The sequence below is a fragment of the Melospiza georgiana genome, chromosome 1, assembly GCF_028018845.1.
Source record: "Melospiza georgiana isolate bMelGeo1 chromosome 1, bMelGeo1.pri, whole genome shotgun sequence".
NCBI classification, from domain to species: Eukaryota; Metazoa; Chordata; class Aves; order Passeriformes; family Passerellidae; genus Melospiza; species Melospiza georgiana.
Window position 1 is genome coordinate 109,842,228 of NC_080430.1, and position 22,649 is coordinate 109,864,876.

At 38.3% G+C, this 22,649-nt stretch overlaps 1 protein-coding gene across 1 annotated transcript in view; it reads right to left on the bottom strand.

The window, feature by feature from the left end:
- Positions 1 to 1,266: 1,266 nt before the first annotated feature.
- CDH2 (cadherin 2) overlaps positions 1,267 to 22,649 on the bottom strand; it is a 115,975-nt gene continuing 94,592 nt past the window's right edge. The window contains exons 13-16 of the mRNA XM_058043124.1: positions 22,197 to 22,430; positions 20,831 to 20,970; positions 9,829 to 9,993; positions 1,267 to 2,767 (exon numbers count right to left, since the gene is read on the bottom strand). Of these exons, the coding sequence (XP_057899107.1) occupies positions 2,561 to 2,767; positions 9,829 to 9,993; positions 20,831 to 20,970; positions 22,197 to 22,430 (746 nt within the window). The 3' untranslated portion in view covers positions 1,267 to 2,560. The remainder of the gene's footprint in view (positions 2,768 to 9,828; positions 9,994 to 20,830; positions 20,971 to 22,196; positions 22,431 to 22,649) is intronic.

Consider the following 22,649-nt stretch of genomic DNA (forward strand, 5'->3'; position numbering starts at 1 on the left):
CAAACTGGAAATCTTTCACAGATCTCTCTCCCAGTGTGTCTTTTAACATTCAATGTCAATGAATAAAGTTCATTTAGCATTTTCAGTTTGTTGGTTCAAAGTAACAATAATATACGCTTGAAATACATTTTTGCATAATTCTGTGTGCTAAAAGCTGTCTTCTGCTTATTTAACATGCATTGACAGTTTAAAATCTGCCCTTTATGAAAGTTGTCCTTACTTAACTATGCATGGTCAGACTTTATTTTCATGTCCTGATCTACATCCTTTGTTCTGTATACTACAAATTGAATTTGGAAATAGCTTAACAGTGCTTGTTGGTAACTTTGACACATTACTCAAAAATCAAGGCTATATTACAGCATTAAGTTATAGTTGCAAAGTCATTATATAAATAATAGCCAGGTGGGCAAAAGTTGAAATAGTATATCCCAGCCTGAGAGGATGGCTACCTTTCATCAGGAGCAAAAAAAGGAGACATTCCCCATGCAGTGTTAACGCTCCCCAAATCGGTTTTGGGATTTACGTCCCAAAGTCAAATTATGTAAATTATGGTGTGAGTGCTGAGGAAGCACTGAAGTGGCACCAGTGACGAGCTTTCCTCCCAGATGAACTTGCTGCCAGAGCCTGGCTCCCCTCCCTGCCCACTGAGAGCATTTCATTTTGTTGAGGCTCACACCATTTACAACTGGGTCCTTAATGTCTGTAAATATAGGCATTAAACCTGAGCAGATTGCTCCAAGAGAACCAAGACAGAACTGTACCTACTATGCTTGCTTTGTTTGCAAGTAAATCATGGTGACAGGTCAGAAACATATTTACTAATGACAAATCTCCTCATGGGGCTTTTTGATAGACCTCCGTGAATGTAAGCACCTTCATGAAGGACGTGATTTGATGTGCACTCAGGTTACCAGGGGCTTGTCTTCTTCACTTCAGCACAACAAAGTCCAGGCAGCAGAGGACTGCCACCATCTGCAAGTTATTTATGCAACCGGCAGCACAATCACACATCCATTAAACTGTCAGTCTAGAAATGAGCCAAAAATTATGCAAGTTCTTATTTAGATAATGCACATTAAACCAAAGAGCTAGCCATCACCGGGGAACCGAAAATTGTGAATTCCCAGAAATCCCAGCATAGATCACTTTGCTTTTACCTGGGAACTTAACTTCCAAATTTGTGCTGGGCTTTCTTCTACATGCAGCTTGTTTTCAGTCTGGCAGTAGGAAACGCCAAAGAAGCACACACAACTTCTCACAGAATTCAAACACATTTTGGGTACTTTTTATTTACTGCAGTCAGGGCTGCTCAGGTGGAAGAAAAAATGCCAAACCAAGCACCAGATCCAAAATTAGCATTTTATTCAGAACGTTGGGGTCAGAGGTGTATCATTCATATTCTGGTACACAATACAGAGGCAAAGCTGTTCTCAGAAGTCTCTCCAGTTTGAAAGCTCCTTCCCCCCCTCCCACCCCGAAAACATACTGTATATTTTCTCGTGCCACCAGTATCAGGCCAACTCCCCTCCCCCCCCTTTTTTTGGTACAAATTATGTAAAACTTTTTTGTGCTAAGAACTTTTCTCCCTCCCCAAACCAAAAAAAATAATAAAAATAAAAATAAAAAAAATATTGAGTACTCTAACTACAGTTCAACAATTGAATCAATGTCACTTGTTTGCAACCTGTTTTGTAAATACTTTATCCATAAACGAAAGATATAAACATGCAAAAACCTGAATCCATAGTCCAAATAATACATACACGTGTTCTGAAGTTTCTGCACTTCTCCACAGACTATGCCAATAAAACATTATGTACACATACCATTTTTTACAGTGAAGTGGGAAAAAAATACTAGAAATTAAAAAAAAAAACCAACAAAAACCAAAACGTGTACATGGATTAAGACCAAAATGTGTCTAACATTCTAGCATAAGAAAAAAAAAATCAATTCTGCTACAAACTGGTGATATGAAAACTCCCTTTATTTGCAACCAGCTGCATAATTTTTAGAATTTTAGTGAAAAAAGTCCCCTAACATCTAAAACTAGAAGTAATGTACATTGTTCCACCTCATGGTCCTCTCTCCCAGATAATAAAATTGTTCCATGAGGATTTTTTTGTTTATTTTTAATCTCCTTATTTTAATAAAAGCAATGCGATGTAACAAAAGCATTGTGAAGTATATTGTGTTTCACCTTACTCCTCCCCACCCCAACATATTTTGTCTCTTTAATGCATCATTTCACAAATCAGTACCATTAAAGCCTTAAACATAAAACTAATTCCGATCTGAAAAAGGTACAAAAAGGCACATAAAATCCCAGTGCTTCTGTACTGTAAAATTCAAGTGTAACTGAGCTCAATATTTTTTTCCAAACAGCATTGGATCACTGATATTCCACGGAGCCCAAATTGGTTTGCAGCCTAAGCCAAAGCCTTCAGCAAGCACTTGTGCTAGTAGACTACAAAGTTAAAGCCTAGCTTCTGTATGCTTTTGGGGAATATCAGTTGAAATGTTTGTACTTGTCCAAAACCAAAGTTCACTTTGAAGTTCAGTCATCACCTCCACCGTACATGTCAGCAAGTTTCTTGAAACGCGGGCCCCAGTCATTTAGGTAGTCATAGTCTTGCTCACCACCACTACTTGAGGAGTTAAGAGAGCTCAAGGATCCAGCAGTGGAGCCGCTTCCTTCGTAGTCAAAGACTAAGAGGGAGTCATATGGTGGGGCTGTAGGGTCATTGTCAGCTGCTTTAAGTCCCTGCAAGAAGGAGAGGGGAAAAAAGAAGATAAAGTTCTGTATCTGAGAGCGAGACAAAAGCACATCCGGTATATTTGCAGTGCAGTTATCTATCAAGCACCACTTGAGAAAACAAAGTTCTTCCTCTCCTGCCATTCAGTGCAAATCAGGATTTACATTTTTGTAACTCCTTTTAGAATGACCAGGTTTCCAGCATTGCAGCACTGGACATTTTGAATGTAGCAGCAATCACAGCCCTAACAAAACCTTAAGAGAGAGTCATGGCACTGGGACTGAAGCTAGTAAGTAAACAGTTTCAGAGATATACAGCCCACAACCTGTGCCATGGGCAATGTGGGAATGGTTAGACAGATGAGGAAGGAGAAATTAGCATTTTTGCAGAGATTCACTTCAACAGCCATCTCACATGGTCAACAGCATATCCACTGACTTTTCTGGCCTGCAGTCCATCTGCATCTGCCAAAATCCATATTTAGTTAGTCCTGTAAACTCATGTACCTTTGTAGGCTGCTGTGAGAAAAATATATGGTACGTTGTCTTAAGCCTTTTATGTTTTGCCACATCCACCCATGAAATCCACCTGCTCTTCAGAAAATACACACAGTGACATCAAAGCTGAATACAAGATGATGACTGTTTTTGTTTCCTCATTTCAAAGTACTGAAGCTACAAACAGTGGGCCATCAGCATTTTTACATTTGCAGTCTATGGAGTTGAATAGACAAAATTAAAAGCAGCACAAAATGAATTGGAGGAAATGCTGAGGAATTGAAGAGGAAAAGCCAGGAAAGAACCACACTTCTTCCAGAGAAAAGCCTCTACATTCTCTGTTTTGTTACATAAGTCCAAACTAAGCGCTTGTATGAGTAACTAAATTTAGAATATGAGACAATTTCTCTGTGCTTATCTGGGGAAGATTTACAAGCTGAATATAAAAGCCTGAAGCCAAAAAGTTCTCTTATGATTTGTATTTTTTTAACCTCATAGTTTCTTCCATGGGATTAACAACACTTTTTTTCAAGATCTTCCATTTTGAATAGGATCTACTCTGGCAGCCACTGACAGGGGATAATGTATCTTCCAGAATTCCATAAGGCTGTGCTAGGATTTTAAATTGCTCACTATTAATTTTTACCAGTGATATTTGCGCTGATTTTACTTTTAATTTTTAATGTTTATTTATTTAAAGAATGGCATTATTATACTCCTACTTATTTGAAGGAATGAGTAAGCTTCCTTCAAATTATCTAATATATTCTGGTTTTAGAAAAGTACATTTCACTCTCAATTGTATTCTGTCCAAATATGACAAAATGGAATCAGAAGCTGATTTTTCTTCTACAAATATGTATTATGGAATACATACATATTAAATCCATTAATTAAAGCATTTGGCATTGAAAAGGTAGAAGTGAATCCTGGCTCTTTATTACCTATTTAAATAATTCAGAATTGTGCAAAATGGACCTAAAATAATTTCAAAATCAGTGGTGGAAAAGCCCAGCATATTTATCAACCCAATGACCTCCAATCAAGAACAAATTTTGGCCTTGAAATGTCCATTCCATGTGGTACAACAACATCAAACAGGTTATTAATAGCCTGCATTTAAAGTGCAATTTTGAATTATGAGATAAGAATAATTGGGGATGCTTGTTATCTCTCTCTGGCATTTTCAAACCTGATGGCCATAATAAGCAAAAATGATGTGTGATTTTGAAAAGGCAACAGCAAGTGTTGGAAGACATCCCTTATCCAGCTTCCAAAGGGGAAGTTCTAAGGCTTTCTCTTATTTTCTGCAGCTGAAGCACAAAGACAACTTTACTTAGGCAGTAACTGGCCTCATGGTATTCAGATCTTTCCTTAACCCTGCTTGGGGTGCCAGACACCCACGTGTTTGGAACGCAGGTGACAGGGAAGGAGAATAAATGCCAGCTGAGGGTAAGGAGTGCTGAGGTACGAATGCCAGCTATCCATGTGTGAAAGTCATTTAGAAAGTTGGTTTGGAGACAAAATGTTATTTCCCTGTAGTAGTTCTGCCTACTAATAGGCAGCCAACCATGGGATACCAATTTATTTTAAAAAATCAGCGAACAAAACATTTTCCTACAGCACTGCAAAAGTTCTGATACATATCAGTCATCCATGACAAGGCAGAAGGCAGCCTCTTTCCATCTGTTTTTCCAAAGGGGAAGTTGTAATTTTTTTTTTTCAATTTGCTGCTGCTATCATGATAGCATTTCAGAAAAGGAAACTGGTTTTGAGTTACTGACTTACAAGATAGGATCTCACTAACAAATTCACTTTCTCAAAGGTTGTGCTGGCAGTGTAATCCATTTCATTCAGAGAACGTAGCTACGGGTCATGTTTTGGAAGTATTGATTCAACTGCACAGCACAAGTTACACTGACATTTTCACCTATCTCCTGGTTCACAGCGTAATGACTGAACTTAGTGTCTAACTCTTCAAATGACAAGATTTCTGCTATATTTGTGTCACAAGTTACATACTAAAATGAGAGAGAAGTACTACAATGTTTTCTCTTTCCCTCTGCTGAGCTGATTCTTTGAGCATACCCAGTGTAATGCTGCTCTTTGCTGTTGGGTTCTACAGCATGCCAAACAGCCCTGGCAGTACCATCAGCTCGGAAGCTCCCTTTGGTTTCAGCACTGCCACCTTTTTTCTTTTATTATGCTGTCCCTCTCAGTGGGTAGAGGTGTTATGGATACACAGCCTGCTGCATTTGCACAACCAAAAAGATGACAAATGGCAGCCAGGAGTGGCTACTACTGATTTTGTTGCCAAGGCCTTCATTGTCAATCACTTCTGAAAAGAGGTATCAGTTTTTACCAGATGTGTTCAAGAGCCTCAGAGCAACAGAGCTGTTATAGTTACTTGGTTTACAGTTTCCTGATCTGAAAATGCGAAGTTTTCATTAGAGTGAGAAGCTCATTCAACAATAGAATTTCTGGGGCACATCCTCAGGAGCAGAGGAACCTGCTGGGACAGTGAATTGTCACATTTCTTTACGTGTGCTACGCCACCAGTGCACAACAAGCAGTCACAGCAGAGCCACAGCAACAGAGAGGCCAGCTTGAGACCTTGGACAGGCTCACTTATTTCCTTTTCCTCTTTTATATACATCGTAGAGCTTTCACTAGGGAGGTGATAAGGGGCAGAACTGGAGAAATTACAGTGCCTTGGCTGAGGAACAACAGTAAACGTGCCTTAATGCAGGCAGGCATTCTCCATTTCACTCAAGTTAAAGGAAAGCAACCCTCTCAAATCTTGAACTAACACGGAACATTACAAAATCTAATGCTTCTATTTTCATTAATCCTACTACCTAATCAGATTCAGCAGGCTTTTGATGAGAAGGAAAGGAAGAACTGAGATCTTCAGGGAAATACAAAAAACAAATTGGTTTATATCTGGAACCATCGAGGGAGTCCATTTTGCATGGAGGTGCACTGTATCAATAACCATTTACTAAGAATGAATTGAGGGTCCTCCATGTCTCCATGGGATGAGACCTTTAGTTTGCAATTTAAATTTAGTTTACCTCAGGCAATGTCCTCTATTGATTATAAATATATTCTCAGCCACAAATTCTCCACCACAATATAACTTTCTTGAGATTTCTAGGGACTATAGAGGTGGGTCTTGAAAACAGGATTAACAAAACTACTTCAAACAGGTATAATTTATACTGTCCTGCAAATCTTGACTATTCTAAGTGTTAATTATACTCCACACTCTGCAGGTTAGGCTTTGAAAGGCTCAAAATGGAAAACAGAGTCTACAGAGGATTCTTAATAACACATGACTTATTTCACTGACTTGTTTGTACACTGGACTGGAAGAAAAGGAGGTTTTTCCCTTCCCCTCTTAAATTACAGATTCATCTATCCATTGAAACAGACAAAACAAGAAAGTCCCTGAGGTCATTTAGCTTATGACTGCAAACCTATTTTGACTATCAGACACCTCTGGAACCTTCCTGTTTTAAACAGTTCATAGCTTTGTATGTGTTATCTGAACTTTGTGTTATAAAAATGCATGACTTTTTATTGTAATTCTAACTTGTTTTTCAACTGAGAAGTCACCAGAACACTACAAAATACTCTTACTTATGTATGTCTCATTGAGTTAAGTAGGTTTAATACAAGGAATGACAGGTAGAAAATAATATACCAGAAGAAACAGAGTACTGCTAAAAGGGAAAAAACCTAAATGACCCACTGGATTTTTTTTTGCTTTTTGTTTCTATGACTCTGTAAGGAAAATAAGAAAACTCCCATGGCTTGCTTGGAAATGGGAGCTAAACCCTACAGTATATGAAATCAATTTTTTGTCAACAGCTAAAGTAATTCAGAAGCTAATCTGAACAGTGTGTCTGAGGTGCTGGTGAGCATTCAACACACTAAATTAATTTCCACATGTGGACCAGCATCCCAAAAGCCCATACTGACCCACATCTCCTAGAACAGGGTCAAGTCCTCCAAAATATTGGACTGATCTCCGAAAGTGTTGCATCTTTTCAAGCCAAGGGCCTAATGCAGACTTTGCTACTGAAGGGCTGACAGTTCAAAAGCAGCCTCTCCCTGCTCAGCCAGGGACTGGGCTAGTTTGGTGGGTGGTTTGGGTTAGAGATGCCCAAGGGAAGAATTACGTCTAATAATATTGAAGTTGGATGCAGAGAGATATGAACTTTGCTCTTTCTTATCTTGCTATGTTGTTTCCACAGCTCAGCTTATCTTCTGTAGGAACTGCCTTAAGAAATGTCTGGTACAGGCTTTACTCAAGATATTTTTTCAATTTACCTCAAGTAAAACTGAGAGAAACTTACCAAGTTTCTTGAGTTTAATCATACCAGGACTGCAGGTGCAATTTTCTGGAGAGCCTGAAAACCTGTGCAGCCTGAAAATTTATACTCTAGACACTGATAATTTTGAAATTTAACTGTAAAAATCTCCATAGGAATATTCCTATGAAAGCCAGGCCCATTTTCTCCCACATCCAGCAGACAATTTAGAATCACATCTGTCATGGGAAATTTTTTACAGAAAACACAAATTAAGCTGACACTATTTTAGGGAAATAAAATGCCTATTCTGCTCAGTCTTCTGGGAAAACAGAGCATAGACAATCTTTGGGTGGCTATTGTCTGCTAGAGAGAGGGTTAGATGGAATGCCCCACGGTAAAACAATTTCTGTAAAATCCTCAGGAAAAAAAACCCTTATGAAGAAGACAAGCTAAATATATAATCCTTAAAACACAGAAACTACCTCACACAGTTCCTTTCAATCAGAGGATATAATTAATTCTGAGCTAACTTGCAGACAAGAAAATTGCAGTGTTTTCTTTAACTTCATATATATTTGCACATATTTTCTTAATAAATGACATTATTTCACTGTGTATGAATAGCTAGGAGAAGCTTTCTTTTTTGGTGGATGGCAAGGGGGGGGAAGCATAAAGGGAGATACTGATATAGTACAGTAGACAGCAGGAAGAAAATGACTCCATGCTCGTCTGTAGTGCATATAAACGTATGGGGTTAAATAAAGACAGCACGTACTGTTTCTTCTGCCCCATGTGTGCACACTGATGCTATCATCTGCAAGACTGATAACCTACTGAAAAATAATATTGCAAGAACAGCTTGTTAAGTCATTAAAAAGTCTTAGGAGGCTGGACAACCTCTGGCCCCGTTCTGGCCCTCCAGCAGAATCTGCCTCTGCTCCATAACAGAGCCTCCTGGCTGCTTTGAGAACAACACAAAACAGAGTTCTTCACTACTGCCTGCCAGGTGGGCACTGTCTGGCCACAGCTGCGTGAGAACGGGATGGGAATTCTGATTGTTTGGAAGCACAAGAAGTTCTTGTTTGTACACTGCCTTGGCCAACAATGCGGGTCTTTTATTGTCTCACTATTTTCCAGAAGCCAATTATAACTGCAATATTTAGAAGTGTAAGGCAAGCAAAAACCGGAGTCTCTTAAAATAAAATGTCTTACAAGAATATTTGTACATTTCCTGCTGGTCAACTCCCCTCTAAGTTTTTTGACAATTGTATCACTGTATACCTTAAAAGGGGCAAATTCAATTTTCTGCAGCTTTCTAACACAAAAGACTTTAGTATATTAGCATGACTTTTCTTCAAGGCAAACAAGAATAAACACGTTTGCAGAAACTGTTCTGCAATACTCTGCAATATGTGTCCAGCTCCAGCTGACAAGGAAGATATGAGAAATAATTAACTACTACAATTCAGTACAGAATAAAGTAAAAATAGAAGTAAATCCTGGGTTAGCTTTTTTTTTTTTTCCTATAACCGGAAAACACAAGAAACACATTCTATCATAAGTACCACAACACCAATGATTTAAGGCTGACCAGTGACAGAAATAATGAGGATAATTTCTTTCAGAGCTATCAGTACTCTGGTATAGTCTGAATCTCAATTACATTTATTAGATTGAAGAATCAAAGATAATGCAAAATCTTTGAAAGCTCTATGACAAGACAAGTATTAAATGCACTTACATAACATTTAATTTAGCTGCCCTGCTCACTAATCGTATTTCATGGAATTCTTTTGGTGTTATTGAAGGTACTGAATTTCCACTATTATCTGCATTCAAAGGGTAATGTATGAGGAGAATGAAAATGAACTTCTTCCATTATTAAATTACTGTGAATTAATAAATGAGTTTAGGCTACATACAATTTTGTTATTCTGTTTATTACTTGCAACCCATTGCATAATCCTGCTTGGAGATATTGTGGTTGCTGCTGATAACATACTATGAATGTAATTAATACGGATGCACCGAAGTTAATTGATATATCTTCCTTTTCTGTTTGAATGAGTTAATTAAATTTGTCTGTACTTTAGAAGACTGTATTTACTTCTGTCTAGTGAGACAATTTTAATTGTCTGAGGAAGTTTTAAAAAGTTATTATGTTCTAACATAACAGCTACTCATGCGGAGTAGAATAAACAAAATATAAAAGCTTATCAGATCGTAGGAGGAAACCTTTCTTCGCTTCTTTACCTCATTAATGAAGTCCCCAATGTCCCCAGGATGAGGAGCAGCTGATCTGACTGGATACTGAGGTTCTGCATGGATTGGCCTTTCATCAAGACGTCTGATTCCAACAGGTTTGATGGCATCTGGTTCCAGAGTGTCAGGCTGCTGGAGCTGGCTCAAGTCATAATCCTGCAAAATATGAAACAGACACAGTACGTTAGCAGAATTTCAAACAATATCTGTCAAGGGGAAACATGAGAAGGGAAAAAAAGGAAAATGCAAAGTATCATTTCACCAGAAGTCCAGGATTGTAATGCTTACTGAGGATAAGTCAATAACAGTGCTATTTGCATACCAACAGGATGTTATTTGATTTATACTCCCTGAATCTCCTGGTTTGATTCTATTCCATCAGATTTGTAGAGCTTCTCATAAGTTTTCCCTTGAGAAGCAGGGATTTGAGTAGTACTATTAAGGGACTAAACACTTTAGCTAGTAATGATGATTTACAGCACAGAGCAAAGATGCCAAATCCAATTCTTATTTTTCTAAGAAAATAAATGCCATACATTCTGAGAAAAAAGCAAGCACAGTGTTCTGCAGTATTTTCTAATACCTTCAAAGAAAGAATTTAAGACTCCTTGCTGATTTTATGTGGCTCCCATAATATGAAAGCCAAAGGGTGAAAAATGTCATAAGAAGTACAAAGCTCCTCAGATTTGGCCTTAATTCTAAGCACTTTCTAGAGATTACTCATGAATCTGTTCATTAAGTACTTGATGCTGCAGTTTCAAACTCTGGCAGACTGATGAAGTTAGCACAGCAGTATGAATTCCAATAAGCAGTATGTATGTATGTGAAAAATTTAATTAGATCAATGTTTATGCATTCAACATAGATATTCCTGAATTCTCTCTGCACAGTGAGATGCATTTCATCATTATCATTCTCCTCACTGCTGCCATGTCTAGAAGAAAGTCATGTTCTCTGATGCCTTCACACAGGGCATTGGTGAGAATACACAACAAAGAACTGGACTTCAAGGCTTAAACGAAAGCCATTCAAGAACTACCAGCAGATGGGGGCTCATGCCAACTCTGCTGTATGCCAGATACCCTGCCCCACAAATAATCCAAGCAGTTATGAACATCCTAAATAGGCTACTCTACCCATCAAAAATATCAATTTCTGAACAATGCTGTTCTGGGAAGAATCTTATTTATAATCTCAACTTGCTGGAAGTTGTCTGCTCAGACGATTTTTCATTAGATCCTTACTGGCTCCTAAGGGAAGGAGTGCAAGCTTTTACTGCTGCTGTTATCTCACAGGATGTAGATCCTTTCTGAGACTGTGACCTCCTGTGACCCAAACCCAGACTTTTCAACAGGAGAAGAATTCTTTTTGACAGCAGTGATGGTAGTTTTTGGGGAGAACTGCAACTGATTATCAAATCCACTACACCTTCTGATTTGTTACTTGGGTTCTCAGATGACTGCACACAAATATATAGTCAAAAAAGGTGGAACAGCTCCACTGAGATCTGAGAATGCAGTTTCATATGCTTTAATTAGATTACAACTTCCTTGGGGCAGAGCTTTAACTCCTACCCTTCGGTACTTCATGTACCAAATGGAATAATAAGTGATCTCCAAGAAGCAGTATGAATCAGAGAAAAGTAAACAGAACTTTTTATCCTTTCCCTTTTTATTACGTAAAATAAATCAAAATAGTTTAGAGACATGCTATCAGAAAATCCTATCAAACAGAGAAGAATGTACTTTTTAGAATTTATAAATATGTAACACGAGTGCTTTTCATACCCACCCAAAATATAAAGGTGAGAAACATCAACAGGGAGAAATGAAAAATATATCTATTTTTTTTAAATCTAAGCATTTCATTGTGGAGGAATTCAAACTGGTATGGTTAAATAACAATGTATTAAAACCAGAAGAGCATCTCTATTCATTTCAACTCTATAATTTTTTTCCTCACCCACACACATACAATTCTTTTACTGGTTAGTGCTAATACAGAAATATAAATCAAGCTTGTCAGTCTATTATGTCCACATCTAAGGCATCCTTTTGTATGTATTTAGTAGTTTGAGACATATGCAGACTCTAATAGCTAGAAAGTCAGCAAAGATAGCCATCTGTGAGGTAGCAGCAGTGCAGAACGTGTCCTTATGTGGAATCCCACTTTGGTTTTCTTTTCTAGGGTAATTTACGACACTGTCATTTAGCCTTCTATCAGAGAAAATTCATCTTGCAGGTCTAATAGTGTCTGGATGTGAAAAGAAGATCCACTGCATATACTACCTTGGACTCTCAAACCCTCCTATCATTAAAACCAGTACTAGCTGCACACCAGTGGGGAATGGCCAGCCCATCCACCACCTCCCCAAACCCACTGAGTGCCAGGCACCACACAACCACCCCAGCTGCTTCAACATTCTGTCTAAAGTAACTCTACTCAATTATTGCAACACAAAAGATGAAAAAATGCTTTAAAATGCCAGGTCATAAGCTGTTTAGAGGTGCTGAGGTCCCATCTCTTCACTCAGTGCTGCTTTCACAGACAGGAAAGCTTTTCACACACTACCTAAAGCTCCTGAATGGACTTAAAGGTTAGCCTCAAACAGAGTTTGTTAAGATAGTTAACTGCAGAAGTGACGGCTAAATGGAAAACTGGCACATCAAAGAGAGAACAAAACATGGTGGGATAGGCTGGGACAGACAGCTTTGATCAGTATTCTGGGTCATCATTTTAACTCTTAATTTCAGGACCACAATTCTACAGTGATTTGGTTTTGCTCCAGTCTTTTCCCATATAACCTATTTATAGTTAAAATCTGCTTATGGATTATTGGCAGTTCATTGGGGAGAAAGTCTTGGCCCTCCATTGGAAATGTACTTCAGTGAAAGTTGTGAGTATCTAATTCATATGGCTGCCAATTTTTGTCAGAGTATTTATTTAGTTAGGGCTGTTTAGCCCTAACTCCAGCAATTCTAGAAAAAAATCCCTTCCTTCAGTTTGGATTTGAGTAGACTCAAACAGATGTTTCATTCAAGTTTTCTCCTTGTCAAACTTCTGGGCAAACTTAAATTTGTTGATGAAAGAGAGAATCTACTTCGTTTTTCTCAATTGTAATACTGCTAACATATGCAAGTTTGCTCCCATTTTGCATCTAGAAAAACTCAGGCCTTTGGAAACCAGAACTAGTCTGATAGTCCAAATCTACAGTCAACAGGGAAACAGAAACCTCACATTCTACAACAGGGATGTAAGTGAAGCAAGATGAATGATTTTTTGTTTTTCTGCTTGTTTATGAAGGGATCTGTTATTACTGGAGAAACTTTGGTTGCCTTTTCGATAACTGGTGGTTAAAGAGATGGCAACTTTAAAGTGCTAGAAGGACATTTTATCAGAAGTTGCATCTTGTGAAATCAATCCATCTCACCGCCCACCTCTCCCCCCCAAACCCCATTAACCCTCTCTCCCCTCTAAATTGACTGCAATATTGAAATTATTAGCTCTTCACTTAGTTCTAACAAGCTTTAAGAAAAGACCTCAACCATTACTAGTTCAAACCTTATATTCCTGAAACATGCAATCGCAGTGAAAAATGCTAAATGTCAAAATCAGGTAACCAAGCCCTATGAATTACCAGAAATGTATGCAGAAGGCTCTAAAACCCCTCAAAGCACTTCTTTAAGAACATCCACACAGTATGCCAAAGCACAGTTCAAGTACCTCCGCTTGAATAGAAGAAACATCCAGAACAGAAGAAAAGGCCATTTTACATTCCCCAGTAACCACTGAAAGAACAGGACAACGCAGCCTTCAAAAATCTCCTCCTTAAACAACTTCCTCTTGGGCAAGGCAGCTATTCACTGAAAAGCACCTGAGTAATAATCACTCATAGAGCAGTGTCTGGTTACAGCAGGAGATGTTTTAAACATCTTTTATTTTTGTCATCCTCACTAGTTGTTCTAAATTAGGAGATTTACTTAAGTTCTTGGAAAAAACCCCAACAAAGTAAAAAATGTTTAGAGTAACTGGTAACTGCCTTGTATGAATGTATCCTGGAATGTTATGATGCAGAACTGCAAACAACAGAACAAAACGACAATGAACTAAAACTATAAAATGCTATGCAGAGACAGGACAGACTTTTTTTGAGAAAGGAACACGCAGAAAATATTTTAATACGTTACATCTGAATTGAGCTTTCCACTACCACAGCCTAGTGCCTGGAATGTGACTGACATTCATTAATGATTTATGACTCTGGCTTCTCTGCTGTCTCAGAGCTCTTGGTTTATTTCCTGGCTGGTCATGAGACTGTGTGTGATACACTTCTAGGGGTGACTTGGGTTTTCACCTTCTGCAGAAGGAAAGCTTTGCCTAGCCACCAACACAGGACTGGACACATGAATAATGTAATAAAACCACTATACCTGTTTCTCATTTTCAAGGGATGCACCCTTTGCAAAGAAATATGGAAGTTCAGCTCTATCCCCATACAAGAAATAATCAACTTAACTGTCAAAGATCACTTTGACTTAATTTGATGGTAAGATCTGTAAGTGTCTTTCTCTGAACACAATCAGCTGCAGTGGTTTAGGTGCATATAAAGCAAGAGTAGCAGAAATTTGAATTTTACCCGCCCCTTTTAGAGGATTGAGCCTTAGTATAAACCCAGCTTTTTTATTTTCTGAAGAGAACAGAACTAATAATGACTCTGAAGTACCTATGGATAAAACCCATGTTCTGCTTTGCCTTTTTGTCCCAAAGGCAATTACTGTCTACTCCAATAGAAAAATGAGATGGGGAAGTAAGGAAAGAAATATTTTACTCCTGCATGTTCCCACTGAAAAAAAAGAAGAAAAAGGAAAAAAAAAAAAAATGAAAACCAATCCTGCTATATATTCTACCCCCAAACCCAGCAAACATTATCCTAAAAGGCTATCAGAAATTTTCACATAAAATATTGCTTGAGTTCTGCAAAATACTACAACCTCCCCTAAATCTTACATTTCCTGAAACTATGAGACTTCAAAAAAAGCAAAGATAGAGAACTGACTAGATGTAGGCTGCAGGCGGGAGGATAGTTAAAATGCCTACACCAACAGTTGCTCTTTGTCACTTGCTTTTAGATTACTTTCTGCCATACTGCTTTTCCCATTTGTTTTTATTATAGATGCATCTGGAGTACTACAAGTTAATAATTTTTAAGATAACAAAGAAGCTGGCTTATCTTTTTCATAATAAGAAAGGTGAAAGTGAAGCTCCAGCTGCAGATACAATGCAGTAACAGGCAGAGGTTCTAGATATGATAAAATAAAACAAAACAATTTTGTAATGGAATTATGAAAATACTACTTTTCACATCACGAGATAAAGATTCACCAAGGAATGACAGTAATTCCTCCACAGGAGCACTGTATGAGTCACTTATTCAAAAAAGTGAAGCTAATGTCTTAGTAAGCAAACACAATCCCTGAAATAACTACCTTTTAATTATAGCATTGTATATTCATTGGGAATATGATAGCAACCTTTATTTCATTCATTATGTTTGAAATTTCAGAACATAAAACATGTTCTATTCTTAATGCAATGCAAAATGAAGGTTAAAAACTGAGAGTATATTATCTCATTAACACTCAGGGTGGTGAAAAAGAAAATCTAATCACATGGATATATAAAGTTCATGGAGTAGGTATGGACCATTATCATGTTTACAAAGTAAAAAGATCCAGCACAGAAGACTAATGTTATCTCAAATTGCGGGCATACAGAAAGTTATGACAATATGAAAAGGAACCCCAAAACCCAGACACAAAAATTCAGATGGACTACCTACTTTTGCTTTTATCTATGACACATAAATGCTGGGACACAGCTACCCTTTTATAAAAGAGCAATTTCTGTTCAGAATTTAGATCCTGCACACATACAATAAACCATTCATCTTTTATTTTTAATGCGACTAACAGCGTTAAATGCTACGATTTTCTCTATGTAAATATGTAAAAAATATGACAAAAAGCAAGCTATTGATTAAGGTAAAAAAAACTGATGTAGGAAGGACAATGAAGACTCCTCAGCAGTAAACGACTTAGAATAATAGTAAAATCACTGCATTGAAATTCTAGTGCTGAAAAGATCTGAGGGCTAGATTACCCTACATGTTCAAAACAGCTCATCTGCAATACTTTAAAAGCATACCACCCACTTGCTCAGACAACTTGCTTCAGCAGGACTACCTGCATGAGCAAGTATTGCTAAAATTCAGAAAACATTATAGAAATGAACTCAAAGGAGAGAATCATCTTGTGCAATGAGACATATTACAATAGCAATTAGATAAAAAAAAAAGTATCACAGTTATCAGGCTAACACATGCTGCACACATCCCAGTCAAGCACCCACCACCTTGATGTAAGTCACACAAATGGCCTGAAATATGTGACAAAAATGAGTTAGTGATGGTTATGGGTTGTGATGTGCTGTGTGTGCAAACTGCACTGCAGACACATGCTAAGTGCTCCAAAACTCAGTCAGCAGCAGGTTTGGGTTCTCTGGAACTGAGACTGGTGTTACAAGTTCAGAGCACATTATATCAGGAAAGAATATTCACCACTTGCACCTCACAGCTCCCCATTTGCTGAACAACTACAAGTTACGGATCATGAGGTTCATTAATAGTCAAGAGAGGCACTCGCTCCAGTTTCCTAATTTGAACTTTCTGTTTCGGAATGTAAAAAACTATACTGTCCCCCACCCACAGGAGTTTAAGATTCAGATATAATTTTAGGAAAAACAAAACAAAATACCAGGGTTTAACAAACAAAACAAAACCAAAACAAACCAACACCAAAAAAAAACCCCAACCCCAACACTTTTCCCCTTCCCAAACCAGCCACATTGACTTCTGCAGAATGATGCTGACTCAAACCCTCTCATGGCCCGTCTCCTCTAAGTCAGGTAGCTCAACTGTTGAAAGTAGAAAATAGTAAACAGAATCCTGAGAGGAATCCAAAGCTTTCTACCTGGAATAATTCTGCTTTTTCTAATTCCTCCCTTATCCCCAAATTCTGCTGGTACATTCATTGTTCAGAAAACCCAGACAGTTGCTGCCTGGAACAACAGGAGTGCTGTAAACATTTTGGAGCCTGCTCTTCAGCCTGTTTTTTCTAGGTGAAAAAAGTCCAAAACACTTCCAGTGTTGACAATGCTCTTTGGAGGCGAGCAGGCTGACTTCAGTTATGACCCACAGATCAAAAGCTTTTTTGGCTTACAGAATTAATAGCATTTTTCTCAGCTGCTGTGGAGATCACACAACCCTGTGTACATCATGCCAGGGTAGAAGACAACTATGAATCATTCAAGATCCTCAATTTTCTTGACAAGCATTCAGTCTGTCAGACAGAACAAAGCAGGCCAAGATGGCCTCAGATGGGATTAACAGAAGACCTTCACGAAGGACTAAACTGCTCTTTTATTACAGATTTCACTTCATAATTCCTTGGAATTGCTGGCACAGGAGAAAAAAAAAAAAAACAAACACACCAACAAAATGAAAGAGGAATTCCAACTTGTTTCTGGCAGTTGCTGTGACTCAGAGGAATTTGCTGGAATTTGAACTCATCTGATTTCTTACAGGAGACATCACTCTGACAGAATGTACAGAGAGTTTGAAAGGAACCTGCTGAACATGTTTTAGGAGTTTCTGGGTCTGACATGACAGCTAAGAACCCCAACTTGCATAGTTTCAATACAAATAAATTAAACCTCTCAAATAAATAAGTATTTTAAGATAAAAAACCTCCAAAATTTAATTTGTTTCAGGATACAGAGAGACCTAAGTTCTATCACTTACCTTCAAGCCCTAACAGTCTCATCTTCAAATAACCTAAACATCTGGGAAATATCAGGCCACACAGGGTAAATATTCAAGCTGTCCTTCTAGAGAAGCATGTGATTTTAAAAAGTAATTTGCTGGCTATCAATAAAAGTAACTTTACCTTTTATGAAAATGTCTGAAGCTTTTAAAATACTGTTTTCACTGAGATGCACACAAGGCTTTAAAATTCCCTTTTATTTCACCACATGAGATGCACCCTGGGCAGGATGGCTCTGTGTTTGAGTCACCTTGTTTACTGCCTTCTACTGAAGCTGCTTGTTTAATCAGTCCTCAGGATTTTAGGTATGGTGCACCATAAAAAAAATTTAATATTGATGCAGAGCATTTTCCTGTAATTTGCTGATGACTTATGGATCCAAGATTGACACAAAGCAATTTTTCTTGATTTTAATAGAACAGTGGCAGTTTTACCCTGTGAGGCCTCATTCTGCAAATACATTTTTGATGTTAGTCCCATACTTTTTCAGAACACTCACTTTGAAACTTTAATACTTTCATTAACATTGACAAAACCACAAAGATCTTTCTAGCCAACATCTTTTGCTCACAGTGCTGCACGCAGCTTTGCTTATGCAGTATTTTGCTAAGCCATGGTTTGCAAAAATGATATTACTGCTTGCAGAGAACTTGTTGGGACATTCGAAAAGCTCTGCATTCTAAGTTCGGAAATCTCACATAAATGTGTGCAAAACCAAATAAACCCCAATGAAGTATCATTCTCCCTTTTTCCTCTGGGCACAGAAGATGGAGGGGGCCAGGAGGGAAACAAGAAGAAACAAATCTAAGAATTATTACCATCTAGTTAAGCACAGGAAGAATTTAGATTTTAAAAAATGTCTGACCAAAATAAAGTAAAATAATCTCCCTGAAAAGCAAGACAGAATATATTTACATCATCCATTGTAGACAAGAAAAAAAGACGAGAAGTTTGTGCTCTCTCTTCATCCATTCTGCATAGGAACAACTTCCTAGCTTTGAAGCTATGGGAGAACCTACCCCCACTTTGCCACCAGTGGTATAAAACTGGCTACACTAGAAATGGTCACAAAAGCTTGTTACACTTTGTACAAGCTGTTCTTTTCTGGACATGTATTCTACATTTGGAATGTACAAGTGTGTTTTAGACCCCCAGAGACTGGCCTATTGTCAATGGATCAAAAAGGGGACCTGCGTGCCTGAACAAAGTGGCTGCAGTGAAGATAACTAAGTGGCAGCAGTGGCTTTAAAATTCATATTTAGAAAGTAGGAAAGGGGTTTGTGACTAAAAATCATTCAATCTTTTGTAAAGCCCTTAAAATTCTCTAGGTTTAGATGCTTTCTATGTCCACTGTGAGAGGAAATGGTCCTAATTCCACATTCCTTACTGTTTTCCTGCCAGTGCGCCCGCTGGCAGCTCTCCTTTCTCTGCGCGCAGCACGCCCGTTCGCTGCGGTTACGGACGCTTTACATCGCGCCCATCACGGGATGGCTCACTGCCTCCTGCCACACCGCCCTGACTGCACCTCTCACAAAGACAGCACTGCCAGCTGGAGAGGAGCACAGCACAACAAGGGCAGAGGAGAGACTTCGGAACCATTCCTGTTTTGCTCTCATCGTACACTGTTACTGTGGTTCATGTTTCTGATCTGCAGCACAATCCCACCCAAAGCTACCCTACCATCACCTATGGCTTCCCAATGCAGCATACTCAGTGAACCTAACTCACTTCTGTCCTGAGGGTTGTGTGGACAGTAATTAAAAATCAAAGATCCATGACAATTGCTGAACAGATCCCCCAGAGAATTCGGGATGATGGAGCTGGGAATATGTGAACTGAAAAATTACTTCTCACAGGACTGAGTTTTCCTAATTTTCTTTTAAGACTGCAACTTTTCTCTACAACAACAGATGCATGAACAGGATGCAGTTCTTGTACTGAAACCATGTACAAATATCTGGAATACATGCATAGACTCAAAGGCTGTTTTCACTTTATTTAACATAAGCATTTTTCCAAAACTGCATAAACTGAAGTTTCCTTTGAAAGCTGCCTAAGAAGAACATTATGCAGAAAAGCCAGGAAGTAGGAACAGTACTTGGGGAAACGCAGGAAGCATGGAAATTACTAAGGGGAACACAAATTTCAGATAAACAAACAAATGAGCAGAAGGAAACTATAGAAGTCTGTACCAGTGAAGGGAGACACTTTTCAGATAACTCAAGTGCCAGATGACTGAGACTGGGGATGTGTGGAAGAATTGCACTTAATTTTTCAAGGCTTTTAACTGGAAAATTTCTTAGACTCTATTATATGCACTGTTCTCTTTGTAATTACTACACTCACTTCTACCATTGATAATGTGCATAAATCTGCTGTTTGTCATGTTCATAACACACTTAATAAACGTCCTCTAAAGGAAGGAAATCACACTGCTTCTAAATCCACTAACTTGGAGAGAGAGGGGGGAAAAGACACTATTCTTAGCATATACACATCACTCCTAGCCCTCTGACATATCAGTAGTGGTTCAACCAGAGGTGACATGAGAGTAAATGCACATGGCACCTGCCTGGGAAAGCATTTGAATAAACACAGATGTGCCCTGACAGCTACTTGAAACCTAAATGCTTTCCAAGCCTGAAATCCCAGTGGTGGCAAATCTGTCAATAGCCAACATTACTATTTATCTAGAAAGGCATTCACCCACCACCAAGAAAGGGTTGTATTTGGTTTAGATGATATTAGGCACCCTGCACTCGTGTTGCTGTGCAAGTTCCCAGACAGGGAGCGAGGAAAGTTTACAGACAGCAATGACAGTAAATGTTAACTTTCATTTAAATATAACAGCCTTAGCTGGAATCTGGTCAGAATGCTTTTACTGCAAGAGGACAAGATACTGCTTTTACATCTTATCCTAATGGCAAGCAATTGGTATATCTGTAATGGCAAAAAAAAAAAAGAGAAAAAGATAAAGCAATGTTTTATTTAAAGTTATTGCCTTCAGTACTTAATGTAAAAATTAGCTACCTACTGGAGTGTTTCAATGTAAACAAAACAAAGTGCAGAGAGAAGTGTAAATCTACACATAAAACCCATTAACCTTTCCTCACCTGATCTTCTTCTCCACCCCCTTCTTCATCGTATTTCAGAATGTTGTCCCTCACATCATCTTCAGGATCAATCAAGAGCTGCTTTGCCTGACGCTCTTTATCACGGCGTTTCATCCATACCACAAACATTAAAACTAAAACTGTAATGCAAAAATGGAAGAGATAAAACCACACCTTAGTTCTGAACTACAGCCATAAAAACTGTAGAAATTTAATGTGAAGATTTAAAAGAAGAAAACAAAAAAAGCAATGACGTTGGATTTAACTGTTCTGGAGGTTTTAAAAATTAATAATTTGACAGAAGGCAGCTTAAGTAAGAGATGATTCAACTCAGACAACCATAGACAATTCGGTTCAGAAATCAATCATTCACATATTCAAAGTTGTAAGGAACAAATCCATTCCACATCTGCAAAATAAACTTCCCATGAAAAGAATTAAGAAAGACTGTGCTTCATAAACCACTATATTCAGAAAGAAATTTTTCCTTCAATAAGGCTCTGTTAGTTTCATACCTAGCATTTTAAAAATTTATTCTATCAAGAAAGTAAATGCACTGCGTGCTTGTGTAGAATCATGTGCTTATCCAGGCTCTTTTTTTTTTAATTACTCCTTTCCATAATTTTCTATGTTCTAGATGGGTGCATAGTGTACTATGACCAGGCGAATCTCTCCCTTGTGTTCCACCACAATAGGCAATCAGTTAACTATAATGTGTAGGAGAGCTAGCTAATCTAATTATCTAATTTACTACACTGGACAGACACTCATGATTTTTAGTCACTTCCCTTACTCACACAAAATAAAATACTAGTACAGCTTTATGCAGTATTTAAACATACACATCATTGCAACACCTGCCTTTCTCGTCAGGCCTTACACAAAGGGCTCTGATGCATTACTTTCCAACAGCAATTCCTACTTGCATTAATCTGAAGCACAGCAGTAGTAACATCAGAGCACTCCTTAAAAGCATTTTTACCTGCTACGGCTTGCACCAAATTGCAGAGTACTGGCAGCACAAGACAGATTAGAAGCCTGGGGACTAATCACATCTTCAACCTGGCCACTCAGTGATGTAACACCACAAGTGTCCATGAGTATCAATGGAAAATCTCTTTCACAAACCCAATGCAGGACTCTGAGTGCCAAACAGGTGCTAGCTGTACTCTGTCCAACTCTAAATCCTGTACTATCAGGAAGTTTTCATACTTGTCCAAAACACAGAAACATGCAGAAACAATTCCTGGACCTGAGCCTTTAATAACTCCCCGGTCTTTGTCAAGGTACCTGATACTAAAATAAGTAATACTGTACTTGCAAAACAAGGGTAAAGGAGTTAAAAATAAGAGAGCTATCTACTCACTGAGCAAGATGATGATACAAAGCAGAATTGCAATGATGGCACCAGTGCCCAGCCCTGCACCAACAATCCGGTCAACATCTGTGCAGTCTCCATTTAAGTCACACTGGCAAACCTTCACCTTCAGCAAGGAAGTGCTGGATGCGTGTGGATTTCCAGAATCTGTAATTACTATGGGCACGTCGTAGATGCCGGCCTCCAGGAACCGGATTCTTAAGGAGAGCTGGGCGTGATCACCTGTGTGTGAAAATAAGGTGCTGGTTAAAAAGTAATATATTGCTCACATGGGATTAAAATAGCACTGGCAAAAATAGCTCATGTTTCAGCTCGGGGTTAACTTCTTGCTCAAACTGCTATGTGATATTCAGGGTAACAGACTTCCTGACTGCTGTGACCATCTTTTCTTTCTTAAAATTTCTTTTCCTCTGGAGAAGTTACACTAAGGTGATTTCTTGT